The sequence below is a fragment of the Convolutriloba macropyga genome, chromosome 10 (genome assembly GCF_964194025.1).
Source record: "Convolutriloba macropyga chromosome 10, txConMacr16.3, whole genome shotgun sequence".
NCBI lineage: Eukaryota > Metazoa > Xenacoelomorpha > Acoela > Convolutidae > Convolutriloba > Convolutriloba macropyga.
In genome coordinates, this window is record NC_134477.1 from 30,170,104 (window position 1) to 30,190,440 (window position 20,337).

The window sequence follows — 20,337 nt, forward strand, 5'->3', positions numbered from 1 at the left end:
TTAGTCGGTTTTAAACGTACGAAGCGTCGGTGTTTGTCGGTTTTAATGGAACGAAGCGTCGGTTTTTGTTGGTTTTAAACGTACAAAGCGTCGGTTTTTGTCGGTTCCAAACGTACGAAAAATTGGTTCTTGACATAAATTGGCTACTATAGTGTCGGAAGTATCTCAAGTTAAGCAGAAAAAACAACTTTCGAGATTTTCCAGTATGATATGTTTTTTACCCTCCTTCTTTTTCATTCTGGGCTTGGAACCGGCAGTGGCGGAGTTACATAAAATGACTTAAGAAGAATTGAGCAGAGCAATAGGCAAAAAAAAACATGGCTCAAGACGCTCTCTCTCCAAAACAAACTAAATTAAAAAAAACAAAACTATGCACCCACACCAACACAAACACAGACAAAAATAGCTAAATGGGAGGCCAAAGTCTGTTATACATACATACATTCTTTTCGACAAAACCGACAAAAGCCAAGGTTTCTTACCAGCAAAAAAGATGAGTCCGACAAAACCGACAGAAACCGACAAAAACCGTCAAAAACGAACACTTCTTACAAATAAAACCGATGAAACCGACAAAAATCGACGAAAAACGACACTTCGCACATCGTTTTTGTCGAGCTTTCTCAACCCGGGTTCTCTTGTACGTTTGGCCGGTAGAGGAGACACATCTCATCGGATCTTTCAGGATGGAATTTTCGTTACAGTTATGTTTATCTGCTAAGATATCAGATCTTATAGAATAAAAAATTTTGCTGAGCAATAGGTTTTACAGGACAAAAACTCCCGTCTATCCAAAATCTTTTGCGAACTTTAGATGAATAAATAAAAGATTTTCGCTTGACTAATGAAAACACATGCTCCACTTTCTCTATAGTCTTTGTCCGCCTATTTATTGTCAATCTTGATTCCCTGCTAAAATTTTTGAATCATCTCAAAAATTGAACTGCAAACTATGGTCGGTACAGTGACATACTGGGGATTTACTTACTTTCCATTTTCAATAATCCTCCATATTGGATCATACATCTGACTATCGCCCACAACCCCACCCCCACTAGTGGAGTAATCAGAACTCCAGGAGTATTTACTCTCATCCCCTGGTGTAGAGTAGGACCCTTTACCATTAGCAACCTGTTGATTAGTTCCAGGGTTATCATTGGCTGAGCACTGTGAGTTCTGGTCGAAGTGTGAGCTGACTGATATCACGTGATCGGCTACAAACTGACATTGCTCCACAAATGTTGTAAAGTCGCGTCCTATGAATTTGTTTTCAATCTCCAGGTCTTTCACAGCCTAAAGTTAGGGAATATTTAGATGGTGAACAGCTTAGATTATGCTGTTATAGTTTTGATTTTAGTTTTGATGACTTCCAAAGAGAAAACTTTTTATCGAAAACAAAAAATACTGTGCAATCGGTGAACAGACAAAACAGTCCCAGACAAAATAGTCCCGGACAAAACAGTCCCAAATAGCAAAATATTCCCAGACAAAACAGTCCCAGACAAAATAGTCCCAAGAAACCAGACAAAACAGTCCCAGACAAAATAGTCCCAAGGCCATTATAATAGCTCTCACACGTATGATTTAACAAGCGGATAATTTAATCCCATGTTCGGTTGTGATAGTTTCATATCAAGTCCCACGGGCCACTGAGGCATGGCCATGGCCATTAAGTATGTTAAAACATAGGGGTAATAGCGACTGCTAATTTGTTGTCGGATTATTGAACGAACATTTCAAAGTACATTGGGTATAATGGCATTAGGTACATTTTATTTGGGACTATTTTGTCTGGGACTGTTTTGTCTGTTTTGTTGGACTATTTTGTCTGGGACTGTTTTGTCTGGGAATATTTTGCAATTTGGGACTGTTTTGTCTGGGACTGTTTTGTCTGGGACTGTTTTGTCCGGACACGGTGCAATCGGTTACATGACAATTTACGCAATGCCTTTTTACTCAACTTTCCATTTTACCCAATGCCATTTTACCCAATGCCATTTTACCCAATGCCATTTTACCCAATGCGAACTTACCCAATCCCAGAGTAACCAATTTTGAGAATTACTCAATATCTTTGATCTGATTGTAATTAATGCTCTTTCCAAGTTCAAAGCAAAGTGCGTAAGGCTAATTACACCGCATAAATGGGATTGGGTAAAATGGTATTGGGTAAATTGTCCTGACACTGTACAATCATATGCAAATAATGTATCTGTTCGTCACCATTATCAAGCCGTTGCCAATAGGTTTACCCACTTTAGCAAATAGGGGCACAAAAGTCACTTTAGAAACTCAGAAAAAGAGCAGCCGTTACAACCCGCGATTCTCACCGGGATAAACAGGAATTGGCAAATTTATCCATTACTCTCGCCAGAATTACTGGAAATTTTGTGAGTGTGAATTGCCGAATGGGAAGACGAGCATAGTCAGCTGGTATACAAGATTCCAAATACAGATTGGTGGGATTTGAGGCTCGGATTCAGTAAGTGAGATGAAATAAATGCGAAGTGAATTTTGACAGATCGAATAATTATTGGTATCTCTTGAGTCAATTATCACTAGTCATATAGGGTTTAACAATGAAAAACCGAACCTGGTCCAATTTTATATTGAATTCTCTCATAGTTTCTTTGTATGTCTCTTGAAATTCCTGCTGCTGTTTTTGGTGTTGTGCCAACAGATGAGATTGTTGCTGTTCTTTTGGTTTCACTGTCGTACTTTCCTCCATATCTGACCCCTAAACAGAATTTATTATATGCAGCTAAAGATAACCAAGTAAAATCTTTGTGAAAAACGATAAAAGGCACAATTATGAAAAATATCTAAAACACTTGAATGATATTGTCAAATTTTGACTTAACCAGTTGACTATTAACCTTCTGATGGAAGCAATTTGCCTTGTTTTCAACGACATATTTTCTTTGCCTTCAGGCTACATCATGAGTAAAATAATATAGCAGAAAAATTAACTCTCAGACTTTTTTAAACAAAATTTTTCATTATTTTTAACAATACAGCTGTTTAAAGACGTCGATAGAACCAAACGTTATATTTCATGTTGCATCTACATTCACTAACTAGTACTAACTTTTGAGTTTGCTCCTTCAGCTAAAGGTGGAGGCTTGCCGAAATGATCAACCGGTCCAATTAGCAGAAGAGCCAAAACCAGCATCAACACAGCCACGCTCCCTTGCACCGATGCCAGAAAATTGAAACTGCTCCGCAAAATAGTTTTGCAACTTTTGATGTTGAACAAGACAAACAAAAACATCGAAAGAGTTAAAAACAAAACAGCCAATGTTGAAAATTCTTTAACTTCAGCTACGAAATAAACTAGTAATACAGTTATAACCCCCGCAATTATTGACATAAATAAACTCAAACAAATTCTGTGCCAAATTTTGGTTCCAGAATCCGGAATTTTTGCCGTCTCTACAACATGTGCAGGCGTCAAAATCAAGTTGTTCGAAGCTGCCAAAGATCTTGAAGTTTGCAAAGTTTGGGAGCGAAATGGGCTTTGAGTAATATTCATATTAGAATGGAAATCCGGAGGCGGGTTCACAAAATTTTGCGCCCGACTTGGCTTCAAAAAGTCATCCGGGGCTCTGTGGTGATAAGTGTGGTTATAATTCTGGTTATAAATTGGTTTATAACTGCGCGGGTTGTAATTCTGGTTATATTGGTTAGTAAAACAAAGGTTTGTGCTTGTAGATGGTATCAAAGAATCCTGATGGTTGTTTATAAGAATATTATCAGCGGAGGCATTGTTGAATTTTTCCTTTGATCCGGGGAAATTGTTTTGGGACGCTTTGAAATGGTTGTAATTGTGCTGATTAGAAGGAGGCAGGTCTGCGCTCAGGATCTCCATCGATTTGCTCGGCACCTTAAAATCCGTATAATCATTGCTTGATCCTTTTCTCATTTTGGGCTTAGAACTACAATGGCACAAGAGATAAGCTACGATGGAATAAAATTACAAAGTAAATAAAGTCTAATTATGTCTACAAAGAGAGCTAAACTAAAACTGAAACCAATAAAAGGAAACCAATTTGTCCAAATTAAACTGCAAATTTAACCTTTATTTAGTCATCATGCAAGCAAATTTTAACAAAGCCCACTTTTTTCGAGTGCTTATTGTGCGTTTTGCTTAAAATATGCCATGCTCAATAAAGGTTTATTTGAGCTTGAGAGTTGGTAATTTATTATTGGTAACCGCTAGCTAAAAATGAATTTGAACTGATAACAGTCATTTTTAACAAAAAGATGAACTTGAAATTGTTTCAAGTTGTATTTGACGTTTATCCCCATTGCAAATTTAATTAAACTTTTTCCCTTTTCTGGCGGAAAATATATAATAAAGTAATTGAAAGAAGTAAAATTCTGATAGCGAGAAAATTATATTTACACAAAGCGTGGCTTTAAAGCGTGAAATAAAAGAATTCGGTTTTTTGACAGTTTCCACAAAAATCAGCTTTTTCCATAAGCATGGATTATTAATGAAAGCCCAAACTAGGAATAAATATAAACTTAATCAATCATTTATTCGAAATCTTAAATCCCCCTCGCCCTCAAACGTCTTTTAAAAGCTTAGTTAAGTTAAGACTGAAATGTTCTTAGTTATTATAAAGGGGAGTCTTAACATTATGTCGCGGCGTCAAAAGTGTTATTTTAAAATCGAATTAACTTGAGATTAAGAAAGAAAGAAACTAAATATTAAAACTAGGACTTAACCATTTTATCTCTAACTCTTACACAATAGATCGGCAAATTGGTATTAGTGCGTGAGGGTATACTATGTATTAACTTCAATCAATTCGTACATAATTTGAATTTCGTGTGACTTTATGTTGATTTGTGGCTAAATCAAACAAAATGACCTCACGTTTTGTGTTGTGAATGGTCTTATGTGTGACAGCTTACGATCGCATGCTTAAACATGTGATGTTGCGTATGATTGTTCTTGGTTACAAAGTAATCTGAGATCTTAGGCTATTTTTGATCACATTTTATGAACTAACCAAACCTTGATGTGATCAAACGCCGAAGCCAATCTTGCGGTTTAAGAATACTTTGTTGCCTAAGATTTGATTTAGTTTTGTAAGATGTTGAGACTCGCGCGTCTCTGCTTTTGTATAGTCATTTCTGACCTTAAGCTGAATGATGTTTTGTATGGCACTCAAAAAATGGCACGTCTGCTTAAAATTTGAGAGGAAAAATTAGCCGTAAAATCTAATGAAATGGAGAAATATGCGGTCCTTTGGTCATAACGACAAAAAAATGTTTTTAACTATCTGGTTCTATCAAAAAAAAATCTGCCCTCGAAATTCATGTCTCCGAATATATTGGCCATGAAATGTTTTAGAAAGTTTCAGTCAACTTTACGGAAATAGTAGTTGAAGTGGTTTCCGCCCCTAGAAAACAGAACGGCTAGGTCACAGACTGTGACATTACACCGCAGAGGTATACCCCAAAAATTCCACCTTAGTAAAATTCGCTCGAAAAACAGATACATAAAATGAACGAAATTAGGAGACATCCTTTGTATCTTATTTTTCGGAAAAAGGGTTGCGCCATTTTTGCAAAATATAAATACTTTAAAATTGTAAAATAGGTGAAAAGTCTTGTAGCACGTTTTCGCTCATTTTACGTATCAATTATTGGCATTAAAAGTACCTCTAATCCCCATTTAAGCCTAATTGAGCATGCAAAAGTGATTTAATACTTTTTATTAAGCACTTTATTAAAGATTTAAGTGAAGCTTCTAAAGCTTTAAAGCGATTTAAATACGCACAACTTTAAAGACAAAGTCGACAAGCCGAGCCATCAATTTTTTTCCGAAAAATCCCTCGCTCAAAAAAGGCCTTGTATATAAATGTTGGACCGGCTGATATGGGCATAAAGAACTAACTTATGATTTTCGATATAGAGACTTTGCCACATTTCAATATACTTACAGGACACCTTCAGGCATTAGCAAAATTGTCTCATAATGTCTAGAAATTGATTTGAATCGAAATAATCCTCTAGTTGGATGGTTAGTTAACAGGTACAAATTGATGGATTTTTATAAACAATATAAACATTAGTACAACAAAGAAAACGAATCAGAAAAGCATTTTTCTTCAAGATGTTGTCCAAATGTAAACCTAACTTACAAAGACATCTTATATTGGGCCTATAACCAATTGGGGAAAAGGTCAATAATTTCTTCGCTGTGATCAACCTATGTTTCAATGAGTTTTTTGCAAAATTTTTGGTCTTGTAAAACTGTTAAGTATGCCAGTTGATTTTCTATATAATGCCAGGACGTTCAACGCTTTCAGTAATTTCTAAACATTAATTTTATTTAATTGAATTGCCAGTGCCATTGGTCAAAAAATTGCTTTTCTCTATATCATCCAGACCTGCCCTACCTCTACCTAACAAAAAAAGATAGACTTATAGCTTGGTGGGCATATAATATATACCCAGCAACCCCTGAATATCATGAAAACCTCATAATAGGGTAGCACTGGGAAACCTATCATGGGGAAGAACCAACATTTTCAAATGTTTTAAACATGCTAGAATACCCCGAGTTGGGTTCAGAGAATTATTTTTGTCTGAATTTGTCGTTTATATTTGTTGAAGTACAAAATTTTCTGTAAAATGAGTTCTGAATGAAATTTATAGTTGAAAATGAATTGTTTTGATTTGATATCCAATGGATTTCATTGAATTATTTGTTTCCGAGATGACAGACTTTTTTTAACTCTGTCAATTTTGTTCTTTTTGTTTGCTCGAGTCTCATCAAAGACTGGTCCTATGTTTTTTCTAGCTAAAACCTAGCTAGTTTGAGCTGCGTAGGTTTTATTTTGAGTTTATACTGACTTTGTCAATGTTTTGTTTCTTTTTTTAAAAAAAAAAACATTGAGTTCTGGATGTACATGCTTGTTCGTGTTATCTGATTTTTTGTTCGTCTTCTCGCGTAGTCTTAATAATGAAAAGTATCATCGGGACCCTAATGCGGTTTTTCTTACTTTATAGGTGAACTGAGTTAGAGGCAATTTTTTTGTTCATACACTATTATTTTTAATCAATAGAGGAGCGTTTTTGAAAGTTTTCTATCTCTTCCTCATTTGGTTGACAAATGAGCCAAACTTGTAAATTGGTCTATTGTGAACAGGGCAAAAACGTGGGATTTGCAAAGACGTGTTGGTGGTTACAGTTAGCAGGGACAAAAAAGTTAATGAATTGAATTTGAGTTTAACCACAACAGCAATATAAATATGTAAAATATTAGATATTACTGACTGGATGTCATCCCAAAATGACTTATATCTCATCGAGTGTGTAGCCCAGAACTATATTGGAGGAGAACTATCGCATGTCAAAAGACATATCTATTAGGTTTTGATTTTCAAAAATGTAACGGAAAGTAAAATTTTTTGTCAAAAATTTTAATTGATGGCGGTTCATTTTAGCTATATTTTCTGGTATTAAGTTGTTTTCAGCGGCATAATTGTGAGCCAATCTAAGCTGTCGTTGTGAAGATTTTTTTCTTGTTTCTTTATGATATCGTTTGCTTGATAAAATTCCTTTAGATGTATTCCGATTCACCTATAAAGATATTTCTCAACAGATTTGCTTTCCAGTTGCAAAAAAGTTCTCCAAAAATTCTGTTACATATAATTCAAATATGTTGAGCAATTTGAATTGCCCATTACTGATTCAACAGAATCAAATTTCCGATTAGGAAACATTGCTCGAAAAATTCTCCGGCTTTGTTTTAGTTGTACAGCCATAAACAATAAGACCATAAGTTATTCCAGACTTGTTTCTTTATGATATCGTCTGCTTGATAAAATTCCTTTAGATGTATTTCGATTCACTTATAAAGAAATTTCTCAACAGATTTGCTTGCCAGTTGCAAAAAAGTTCTCGAAAATTTTCTGTTACATATAATTCAAATATGTTGAGCAATTTGAATTGCCCATTCCTGATTCAACGGAATCAAATTTCTGTTTAGGAAACATTGCTCGTAAAATTCTCCGGCTTTATTTTAGTTGTACAGCCAAAAACAATATGACCATAAGTTATTACAGACTTGGCATAGCTTTAATGGGAAAGTAGTAATTGAATTTTTGTAAAGTAGTATCTTGCTTTATACAAAACTTCGCAAAACTTGCTCGTCTGTATCGCTTTTTTTCCGATATGAGAATCGTAATTCATTTTGTGGTCTATAATGATGCCTAAGTACGTAACTTCGTTTACATTTTGCACGTTTTCGCCTTGAAAATCTTTGTCCAATTGTTCTCGTTTTCCGAAATTCGTTAAGCTGCATTTTTTAGTCAATAATTGTCAACTCATGCTCCTCGAACCATCTCTTTTTTACTTAACTTCATTATAGAAAATATTAGTGTTCTGCTTTGCAGCAGAGTAAATTGTAGCATCATCTGGAAACAGACTAATTTTGTTTGACTTACAAACTTTGAGAAATCTATAATGTATAACAGGAAAAATAGTGGACACAAGAATGACCATTGCGGAACGTCATAGTTTAACTTCAATTTTTGCGAGACCGAGTTTTTGTCCTATTTCCGAAAATGTTAAAAAAGTAAAATTTCTTGTCAAAAACTTAACTAAAAGGGGTTCATTTTAGCAATATTTTCTGGGATTAAGTTGTTTTCAGCGGCATAATTGTGAGCCAATCTGAGCTGTCGTTGTAAAGATTTTTTCCCGTTTTTTAATGATATAGTTTGCTTGATAAAATTCCTTTAGTTACTCGTCTAGCAAGAAGTTCTTTCTTCTGAAGAAATTTCTCATCAGATTTTTTTGCCGGTTGCAAAAAAAGTTCTCAAAAAATTTCTGATACATACAGTTCAAATATGTTGAGCAATTTGAATTGCCCATTATTGATTCAACGGAATCAAATGTCTGTTTAAGAAAAATTGCTCGAAAAAGTCTGTTTTGCAGAGTGATGGGCCGGTAACAACTCGGGTCAATGCTAAAAACATTTTTGAGCAACGGTTTTATTGTGAGCCAATCTGAGCTGTCTTTGTAAAGTAGTATCTTGCTTTGTACAAAACTCCTCAAAACTTGCTCACCTGTTTCGCTTTTTTTCCGATATGAGTTTTGTAATTCGTTTGTGGTCTATAATGATGCCTAAGTACGTAACTTCAGTTACATTTTGTACGTTTTTACCTTGAAAAACTTTGCTCAAGTGTTCTCGTTTTCCGAAATTCATTAAGCTGCATTTTTTTGTCATTAATTGTCAGCTCATGCTCCTCCAACCAACTCTTTTTTCCTTAACTTCATTATAGAAAATACTAGTGTTCTGCTTTGCAGCAGAGTAAATTGTAGTATCATCTGCAAACAGACTAATTTTGTTTGACTTACAAACTTTGAGAAATCTATAATGTATAACAGGAAAAATAGTGGACCCAAGACAGACCCTTGCGGAATTTCATAGTTTAACCTCAATTTTTGTGAGAGCTAATTATTGTATTCAACTTACTAATGGCGATTCTCAAGAACAATCCTCTTGAAGTTCAAAAAATTCTCACGGAAGCCATACTTTTCAAGTTTTCAATCATTGTTTTACGACATATGGTATCAAATGTTTTTTTTGGATCAAATAAACATGCCAAGTTTTTTTAACATTGGTCTACCGAATTCCTTAACATTTCGGTAAAAGAGATCTAAACGTTTTAGCACGACTGTTTTTCTTGATATCCAAATTGGTTTTCAATTATTTCTTTAAACTTTTTAATGAAATTCATCATCCTCTTCAAAAACTAATTTTTAAACGCTTTCGACAACGAGTTTAAAAAACTGATGGGCCGGTAACAACTCGGGTCAGTGCTAAAAACATTTTTGAGCAACGGTTTTATCTTCGCCAATTTCCATTCTGAAGGAAAGTAACCAAGGTTATTGAATTGATTGAACTATATGGTTAGTGTTTGTAAATTGACTGAGACATAATTTTTGTTTCAAATTTGTTAAAATGCCATCATGACCAGACGATGCTTTGTTTTTCAGTGATCTAATAGAAGCTGAGACTTCTTTTTCTGTAACCCTTGACATAAAAAAGCTTTAGATAATTTCCCTACCAAAACCAATATCAGTTTCATTGAAACTCGAAGCTAAGTTTTTTCCTATGCCAGCAAAATAATCATTAAAAATCGTTCACTGAACGCAGATAAAACGCTTTTGTTCGTTTTGTTTTCTTCTTAGTAAGATCATCATAATAGTTCAGACGTGCATTTCTGATAGCTTTGGTTGTAAGGTTGCGTTGTTGCCGGTACTTGTTATGGTTTTCTTCTGAAGGATTTTCAAACCCAATTTTGAAACCATTGTTTTTCTTTTTGATCATGTTTTTCACTTTATTGGTCATCCATCGAGATTTGCGGTTAATTTTCAAAGTTCTTAAAGGTGCAAATTTTTCAATTCAATCAAGATTAGTTTCTGTTAATTCATTGATTTGTCCATCTACATTGTTTTGATTCCAATTTTTTATATTACATTATTGAAGAGACAATTAGTTAGGAACTTTTTCACGTTCCGCCATTTTAATAAGTTTCTATCCAAAATATTTGCCAAACAATTGTTCTCAGTACTGTCGTTAGCTTTGATCAAAAGAGCATAATAATCTCAAATATCAGCTAGCAAGAAGTTCTTTCTTCTGAAGAGATTTCTCATCAGATTTGATTGCCAGTTGCAAAAAAAAGTTCCCAAAAAATTTTTGATACATACGGTTTAAATATGTTGAGCAATTTGAATTGCCCATTATTAATTCAACGGAATCAAATGTCCGTTTAAGAAAAATTGCTCAAAAAACTCTGTTTTGCAGATTAAAAATATCGTTTCGGCTTCGTTTTAGTTGTACAGCCATGAACAAAAGGACCATAAGTTATTACAGACTTGGCATAGTTTTCATGGAAAAAAGGTATTTGAATTTTTGTAAAGTAGTATCTTGCTTTGTACAAAACTCCTCAAAACTTGCTCATCTGTTTCGCTTTTTTTCCGATATGAGTTTTGTAATTCGTTTGTGGTCTATAATGATGCCTAAGTACGTAACTTCAGTTACATTTTGTACGTTTTTACCTTGAAAAACTTTGCTCAAGTGTTCTCGTTTTCCGAAATTCATTAAGCTGCATTTTTTTGTCATTAATTGTCAACTCATGCTCCTCCAACCAACTTTTTTTTCCTTAACTTCATTATAGAAAATACTAGTGTTCTGCTTTGCAGCAGAGTAAATTGTAGTATCATCTGCAAACAGACTAATTTTGTTTGACTTACAAACTTTGAGAAATCTATAATGTATAACAGGAAAAATAGTGGACCCAAGACAGACCCTTGCGGAATTTCATAGTTTAACCTCAATTTTTGTGAGACCGAATTATTGTATTCAACTTACTAGTGGCGATTCTCAAGAACAATCCTCTTGAAGTTCAAAAAATTCTCACGGAAGCCATACTTTTCAAGTTTTCAATCATTGTTTTATGGCATATTGTATCAAATGTTTTTTTGGATCAATTAAACATGCCAAGTTTTTTTAACATTGGTCTACCGAATTCCTTAAAATTTCGGTAAAAGAGATCTAAACGTTTTAGCACGACTGTTTTTCTTGATATCCAAATTGGTTTTCAATTATTTCTTTAAACTTTTTAATGAAATTCATCATCCTCCTCAAAAACTAATTTTTAAACGCTTTCGACAACGAGTTTAAAAAACTGATGGGCCGGTAACAACTCGGGTCAGTGCTAAAAACATTTTTGAGCAACGGTTTTATCTTCGCCAATTTCCATTCTGAAGGAAAGTAACCAAGGTTATTGAATTGATTGAACTATATGGTAAGTGTTTGTAAATTGACTGAGACATAATTTTTGTTTCAAATTTGTTAAAATGCCATCATGACCAGACGATGCTTTGTTTTTCAGTGATCTAATAGAAGCTGAGACTTCTTTTTCTGTAACCCTTGACATAACAAAGCTTTAGATAATTTCCCTACCAAAACCAATATCAGTTTCATTGAAACTCGAAGCTAAGTTTTTTCCTATGCCAGCAAAATAATCATTAAAAATCATTCACTGAACGCAGATAAAACGCTTTTGTTCGTTTTGCTTTCTTCTTAGTAAGATCATCATAATAGTTTAGACGTGCATTTCTGATAGCTTTGGTTGTAAGGTTGCGTTGTTGCCGGTACTTGTTATGGTTTTCTTCTGAAGGATTTTCCAACCCAATTTTAAAACCATTGTTTTTCTTTTTGATCATGTTTTTCACTTTATTGGTCATCCATCGAGTTTTGCGGTTAATTTTCAAAGTTCTTAAAGGTGCAAATTTTTCAATTCAATCAAGATTAGTTTCTGTTAATTCATTGATTTGTCCATCTACATTGTTTTGATTCCAATTTTTTATATTACATTATTGAAGAGACAATTAGTTAGGAACTTTTTCACGTTCCGCCATTTTAATAAGTTTCTATCCAAAATATTTGCCAAACAATTGTTCTCAGTACTGTCGTTAGCTTTGATCAAAAGAGCATAATAATCTCAAATATCAGCTCTAACCGTGTTGCAAGTAGATAACGTATCACCGAAAATAATGTTTTCACTGTTTATGGATAAATGAGTTGCAAAATTGTTCTGGAGATTTTGATTGAAAGATTTTAGCAGACTAAACACATTGATATTGTGTGAGCCCAAAAGATCAATGTTGAAATGTCCGCAGACAATGTGATCTCCTTTGAGATGATGAACAGTAGGCAAATAATTTTCAAAAATATCTAAGAATTTTGAGATTGATTTCAAATGTTGGTGAGCGGTAAATGACAGTTATAACTTAAAGCTCAAGTTTCAAATTAATTGTAATTGTTAAGTCTTAAATTTGATCATCGAGATGTTTAACAGTTATTAACAAAAAATGCGCATCCTCCAATTTTTTGGCCGCTTCTTTTACGCGTTACAATTTTAGAAAAACCATTGATTTTACAGTGTGAGATCGGGTCGTTATCTGTTAACTATGCCTCACAGAGTTCAATTAACAATGGTTTGTTTGAGAAACTTTCTACGAAAGCGTTCTGCTGGTCATGATAACATCGCAAAGATCTTATATCCAAAAACAGTAAAAAAAAAAGCGTCCCTTACATTTTCAAGCTCGTTCTCCTCCATTTATACCCCGTAATACGCTCTCATCATCTTTGTCAAAGATAGAACAAAAAAATTTTTGGCAAAAATGATTTGTTGTTAACAGTTTAAAAATCACTCATCCCTCGCCATCAACATGAGTATCAAAAATCGTATTGAAATTCATTTTGCTGAATTTTGTTACTGTTGTCTTTCGATGCTGAAAAGCACTTTAACTTAATCCATTACTTCGTCACTGTCATCTGACAACAGGCGAAGTTGTCGAATAATATCATTATCTAATACAGGCCTTATTTGCGTTCGTTTTTGTGCTGGTGTAAGCGGTAGTCTGTCCATTGATTTATAGTTCCCAGGAAACCTAAATAGCTTTTTTGGGACAAAATTTTTGCGTTGAAAATGTGTTCTCTCAGTCCTGAGTAAACAATTTCCTGCTTTCATGTAATCATCAACATCTTGCTAACATTTTAGTTTAATTGGTTGTACTTTCTCACCAACTTTTATCAAAACTTGCGCTTGACTGTTATTTTTCTGCGTTCTGAGACCTTCTTTAAAAGCGTAATCTAATAAAATAACTTATCAGCTTTCGTAAGCCTCTCCTCCATCTGCACAGCACATTTTTCCCGTTCGAAGGATTTACAAAACCCTCAAGAAATTTTTTTCTGTCCCAAAATTCGATTTTTAAACCGAAATATAGAAACTTAGCTATGATTGTGGGCGGCTCGCTGATTTGCACTATCCGTCCTAGTTAATGACAGGTCAGTAGGTCCCCTGATGTAACTTCCTCATGCAGCACATTTCTTATGAACTTGATAACATCCGTGGTAACGTCTTTTTTTTACAAAAATAAATTTCGAAAAATAATAGTATCTTTTAAATAATATCTGTCGACACCATTCACTTTTTCGCGGAGGTATTCAATCTTGTTTTGCAGTTGAATTAATTGCGCGTCCTTAGTTTTTAAGTTTTCACATATCATGGCGAGAAAGTTTTTTAATTCTGGGTCAAAGTTAGAACTCAATAGTTTATCCGTTAAGAGAGCAGTTGAAGTTACAATGTTGTTTATTTCCATTTCGTAACGCAGATGCTTTAACGAGAGAGAGAGAGAGAAGCGACTGACCTTCAGCTTTGCATACAGTTTTCCCTATTTTGTGGGCCTTTTTTTCTAACTGCTCGTTTTGCAATGTAAACAGGCAATACCCTTGTAGTTAGCCGTTAAATATGTGTGCAGGTCTCAAAGGTTTATGGAAATTGAAAAGGCAACAAAATGCATTGACACAAATAGCAACTTCGGAAAAACTGAGCATGTATCATTGGAAGTTCCGTGAATTTAGATCAAATGAGATCTTTAAAATGTAAGAATAGATCTTTATTTCTAAGCCGAGAAAGTTTTGTTCCATTGAAGTTAACATTTTTAAAAATGGATTTATTTTCAGTCTTTACAGAAACTCTAGGTGTCCATGTTCACAAGAGTTTGTCTGTTCATTTTTACAGAAAAATTATCACATCTAAATTTTTGAAAGAGAAATTTTTGTCAATTAAGGCTTTTTTATGATTTCATTTTTCAACTCCTATACACTAAAAGCAAATTGAGCTCCATCTATTCACCTGTTCATGCAAGAATTAATCACAATAAGATGTTCAAACGCTTTCACAATTTGGTGTTTCTTTTGTCCCAAAAAACTCACCTCATGTGCCACCAATGTGAGGAAATATTGAACTGTGGTTTCATCCACGACTGATTGGAACATATTGAACTCAAAGGCACGTTTCCGAGTCTCATTATTCAGAACTTAGAGAGAAAGTTTTGTTTTACCAGGAAATACGTGCTCACACTCCAGCTGAGGACATTACTTTTTCTATGATATTAATCAAATCTACTTTTTGAAATACCAAAAAAACAACTGGATACACCAAAATTGACGTTAAGCTCCTAAATCTTTTATCCGTGGTTCAATAATTTAAAACTTTCACAGATTATGAAGGAAAATCTGGATGTTATTGTTCCGACCCACCTGTGGGGGGGGGGGGTGAACTATATACTCAAATGGGTTGTTTTGTTGGGTCTATTTGGGCCGATCGATAGATTCATCATAGAGAGTTGAGACGGGTATCATGACAAAGCCCCTCTAGTGTAGAGTGTGGAAATAATTTATTGATTTTCGCTTTACAGGGTGTTATCCAGGTTCAAAGTTTTGTGAACAGCAGACAAAACTCCGTTGTTTTCATTCACGATTTTTTGTTTTTCAACCAAATTATTGTCCATTTTACTATAATTTGTCAAAATTATTTGAAACAATGCTATCGATTTTGCTTTTGGGGATAGAGAAGGGTTGTCATTTGCTTTATCCGAGGCTTTTGGTTATTATATTTACAGCGAAATGATGCCAAGAAAATGTATATTATGTCTTCAGAGAAAAGCTAAATTTTTCCATGGCTTTGACAAAATTTTCAAAATTTTTTATAATTTTTATTTTTGACAATGTATGTCAATGCTTTTTCAACCTAATGACCTCGTTTTATTATTCAAAGATCCAATGGGAATTTTTTGAGCTATTGATGAACCTATACAAAGCCTTGAGTTGTTATCTTATGCCTATTATGACGATGAATATAGTTTTTTAAAAAATGCAAGTGAGAATTTGAAGTTTGTCAATTTTTCAATCTTTAATTCTGTACACTTATTCATTAGTCTCAGTATTTAGAGGGCAGAATTAACGAAACATCATTTGGCATTGAAAGACTGTGCAAATAGGAGACTTAAAGGTTTCAGTGAATAGTTTGTACTTTTAACGTCTGTGAAACCTTGTTCTCCAAAAACCTTGTTCTCCAAAGATTTTTTTGTTTTTTGCCTCCTTGTGTCGTTTTCTCTTGTCGTACGGCATTTCTTTGACATTTTTTGGTTTCCTGAAAAATTTCTCTTTTTAATTGATCTTTTTTGGAGACATATGGATTGATTAATTAGTTTTGTTGGAGGCAAAGCAAACTCTTCTTAAATCGGATTCTTATAATCACTAACTATTCGTATTACATTTGAGCTGGGGTTTTCAAAACATTTTTGCATTTTTAGTTTTTTTGTGTTAGTTACTGACTAGATTGACTTCAAATCATGCCCCAATTATTGAGAGCCTATTTAAAACAAAATAAGGCTAAAGGAATGTTTAATATTCCTTCAGAGAAAACAGAATTTTCCTTTTACTCCGACAATTTTTTCTGAATTTTCACTTGATTTTCGTGTTCTGAATTATATGTCGTACTAATTACAGCATCATGATTTCGGTTTATTAATCAAAGATCCAATTTGGTTCTTTATGATCTATAGATGAACATACATAAAGCTTTGAGTTTTTGTCTAAATCCTGTCACCTCTTCGAATATACTTTTTAAAGACATCGAATATTTGAAGTTTGCCAAATTTTAAATTTTATTGCTTTCCCCTTTTCACTTTACTCTCAATATATAGAAACAAAACTTATCACTAGTGAAATAATTATCACATTAACGAAACATCAATTGCCTTTGAAAGAATGTCCAAAGAACTTTTTAAGGATTTAAGTAACCAATTTCTTTAATTACTGCAAAACCGTTCTCTCAAAACATTAATCAGCATTTTTCGCCTCCTAGTGTCGTTTTCTGTTGTCGTAAGGCATATACGTGACAATTTTTTGTTTGCTGAAATATTTCTTTTTCTAATTGATCTATTTGAAAACATATGTATTACTTATTTATTTCTGTCGGAGGCAGAACAAACTCAGGCCTACATTTCGACTCATCCGGGTTTCTTCTAATCTTTAATCGTTCGTATTGCATTTGAACACGGTCTTTTTCAAAACATTTTTGCGTTTGTCTTTTTTTACGTTAGTTACTGACTAGATTGATTTCAAATCGAGGGCCAATTATGGACAGTGCCTATTTACAACAAAATGAGGCCAAGCAAATGTATAATATGGTTTCAGAGAAAAGCTAAATTTTTTTATGGCTTTGACAAAGTTTACAATTTTTTTGAGTTTTCGGTTTCGACATTGTATGTCAAAATTTTTACAGCCTGAAGACCTCGTTTTATTATTCAAAGATCTAATTGGTTTTTCTTGAGCTATTGATGAACCTATACAAAGCTTTGAGTTGTTGTCTAATGCCTGTTTTGAATACATTTTTGTAGAAATTTTCAAAGAAAATTTGAAGTTTGCCAATTTTTTAAAAATTTTTTCTGTCTCTTTGTAGCTAAGTCTCAATAAATAGAGGGCCAAACTTATCAAAAGTGGAGTAAATAGCACATTAACGAAACGTCATCTTAGCATTGAAAGTAAATGTAAAAAACTAATTAAAGAGAATTTTAAGTTAATAGGTTTTTTAACGACTGCGAAATAGTTTTCTCGAAATATTTAAGTGAGTTTTTAATGTTTTTGCCTCCTTTCGTCGTTTCCTGTTGCTTTACGGTGTATAATTGACAATCCATTTCATTAAATCCTTCTACGAATGTAAACTGATTCCATTAACTGAATTCAAATTATGGCTAATGGTTTTCGTAAAAAAGTAACGTAGTCTACTTTGTACAAGACTCCCTAAATTTTCTATTGCTCCAAACATTTTTTTATGCCAATTTTTTTTACTGAAGTCTTTAGAGCTTAAAAATGCGTTAACATAAGAAGTTTGCGAGTTTTCAATATTTGTCAGTATTTTTGGTTCTATTGTTGTCTGGTTCACAAAGAAGACGCATTTGAAATCGAACAAGAATCACGCAAAAGATTCAACCTCCTGTCTATTAATTTCAAATTTTTTTTGTTTTCAATGTCTTATAGTTTTGTTGGCTTCAATACTGTGGTTTCAATTAATTGTTTAAAAAAATATGAGTTTTGACCGTGTTTTTTGTTTTTTTTGTCGCCCTATGATTCGATATCACTAATAAAAAACACAACTGGCTTTTGAGCAATTGCAGTTTGTTCTGTTTTTAATCTAAGTCGAAAATTAACGATTTTTTTCGAGTATTTTATGGAATAGAAATATATTTTTTTTGAAACTCAATGGATTATAAATTTTGGTGGCCTTTATATTAATTCTATCATTTTTTTGCTTCGTCTCTGGCTTCGTCTCTGGCATTAGAACATCATTACAATGGCTATATATTCAAATGGACTCTTGGCTTTAGTACTACGCATTTTCATAAAAGTGTGATTTTTTGTTATATTCCCTGCTGTGTTTTTTTTCTTGCCACATTATCAAAGTAGTGGACTTTCCCAATCGGTGTAAAAAACGCGCAATTAAAAAGTTAATAATTCTTCATGAATAGCTTATGGTTCAATTGTTTGTAACAATGCTTTCCTATTTTTGTTTTTTTTTCGTGTTAGTTACTGACTAGAATGACTTCAAATCAAGGCCCAAATATTGGCAGAGCCTATATACAGCAAAATAAGGCCAAATGAATGTATATTATGGAATTTTTAAATATATGAACAGGGAGTTTCGATTGTAACTAATAGTTGCAATTATTTGATTTTTGTAGTTGTCTTGTCCAGTACTCTCGTTAATGACAAGTCTCATCGGCCCTCCTAACCCAGCTTTATTTATTTCACTTAGTTGTTTGTTGAACGATGTGTGAAATTTAAAAAGTTTTCTATCTCTCCCTCGCCTGGTAGACAATTAAATCAAAGCGTTAATGAGCGGGGTCGGGACTTTATGTGCGAACGCACATTACCGAACCTCCTTGTTATCATAAATGAATTAAAATGTGTAAATTGCGAACTAAAAATGTTCAAATCCGGCGCGACGATCTACAGACGTTTTTACGCTTCTTTTCTCTTATTAATGATGGCAGACTGTTTATAACCGCTGAATTTGAACTATATTTTCAGTCCAATTTCAGTTTCTGAATGTGTCTCCTATAAATGTTGTTTTTTCAGTACTCCATTTGTCTTTTCGTTTTCTTGTGACGCTTTTGTTTACAAATAGCCCGTCATATTTGTGTTCTCCGTCGTTGATTTTGAAGTTTATGAATAACTCCCAATCAGGCGCGGCGGACTTAATACAGCAAAAAAATTTTCGCTATAAAATTTCATTGACTGTTAGAAGAGGCGTGGATTGATTTTGAATCTCAACAACAAATCTGATAAAGAAGTGAGATCTAAAGCAACCAATTGCTAACTTGATGACGTAGCTATGTCTGCTTGTGTATTTGTTAAACAAAACCTAGACTCATAATCCTATTAAATAGTGTCAGGAATGATGCTATACATATTTATTCAGAGGTTTTACTACGAACGAAATGGTATCCATGATACAAAAATTGCCTACAGCAGAATTTCCGCTTACTAATCCCACTTTCGGCCAAGGGTAAGAGAATTAGGAAATTTTTGAGACTATACAAAATTGTTCCAACCCACTTTAGTGGGGGAGGAACTATATACTCAACTGGTTTTATTTTGTTCAGACAACTTTGGCCGATCGATATAGTCGTCGTACTGAGTTGTGAGTGGTATCATTAGAACGCCCCTCCAGCGTAGAATATGGAATTAAAAAGATTTTTTCAATTTTCTCAATTTCGAGTTATTGAGGCTGAAATTTTTGTGAATATTAGACGTAATTAAGCTGTTTTTATTCACATTTTCGGTATTTCTGAAAAAATTGTTGTCAATTTTGCTAAAATATGATAAAATTGATAACTGTAGTATCATTGATTTCTTCTGTCAAGATAGAGGAGGGTTAATAAACTGTTCGATCCGAGTTTTTAGAATTGAGTTAATGCTAAATTTTTCAAAATTCAGACATTTTTCGTCAAAAAAGAGACCAAACTTGATTTTTCAGCGCACTTGCTTTAAGTTTGCTGGAACTAGACACCATAAAACTGCGGCCATATTCTTTTCAAGACCAAAAAGAGCTAGTTGTAAACCCGCTGACTTTATGAGTCTTCTGGAATTTTAGTTTTGCCAGTTTTTTGCAAAATTAAACTCGATAATTAAACAAATGATAATTCTACTTCATTTATTTTTGACAAACTGAAAAATTTTGCAAAGAAATTAATTTCGTTTGCACTCTTTTGAATAATTGAGTGATTCGTTAGAAGCACAGCAAAATCTGGGCTGATCTTGATCTCAAAATGGATCCTTACAATAAAAATTTTTAGATTTTAATGGGACCTTTTTTTCAAAACTTTTCCGCCATGTAATTGTTTTTATGCAAAGTACTGACACTTATTTCAAAAAAACGGCTAATATAAAGA

General features: G+C 33.6%; 2 protein-coding genes across 9 annotated transcripts in view; both read right to left on the reverse strand.

The window, feature by feature from the left end:
• The window catches only part of LOC142347860 (putative E3 ubiquitin-protein ligase DTX2), a 346,790-nt gene that overhangs the window by 130,087 nt on the left and 196,366 nt on the right, over positions 1-20,337 (reverse strand). The window lies entirely within an intron of this gene.
• Positions 1-20,337, reverse strand: part of LOC142347857 (uncharacterized) — a 151,503-nt gene that overhangs the window by 14,850 nt on the left and 116,316 nt on the right. For 5 of the 6 annotated variants that reach the window (XM_075398990.1, XM_075398993.1, XM_075398994.1 and 2 more), the window contains exons 2-4: positions 3,089-3,883; positions 2,594-2,737; positions 989-1,293 (exon numbers count right to left, since the gene is read on the reverse strand). In XM_075398990.1, coding sequence (XP_075255105.1) covers positions 989-1,293; positions 2,594-2,737; positions 3,089-3,883 — 1,244 coding nt within the window. Of the gene's footprint in view, positions 1-988; positions 1,294-2,593; positions 2,738-3,088; positions 4,726-20,337 lie in introns of those variants that run through there. The other variant, XM_075398991.1, reaches the window with a different exon arrangement.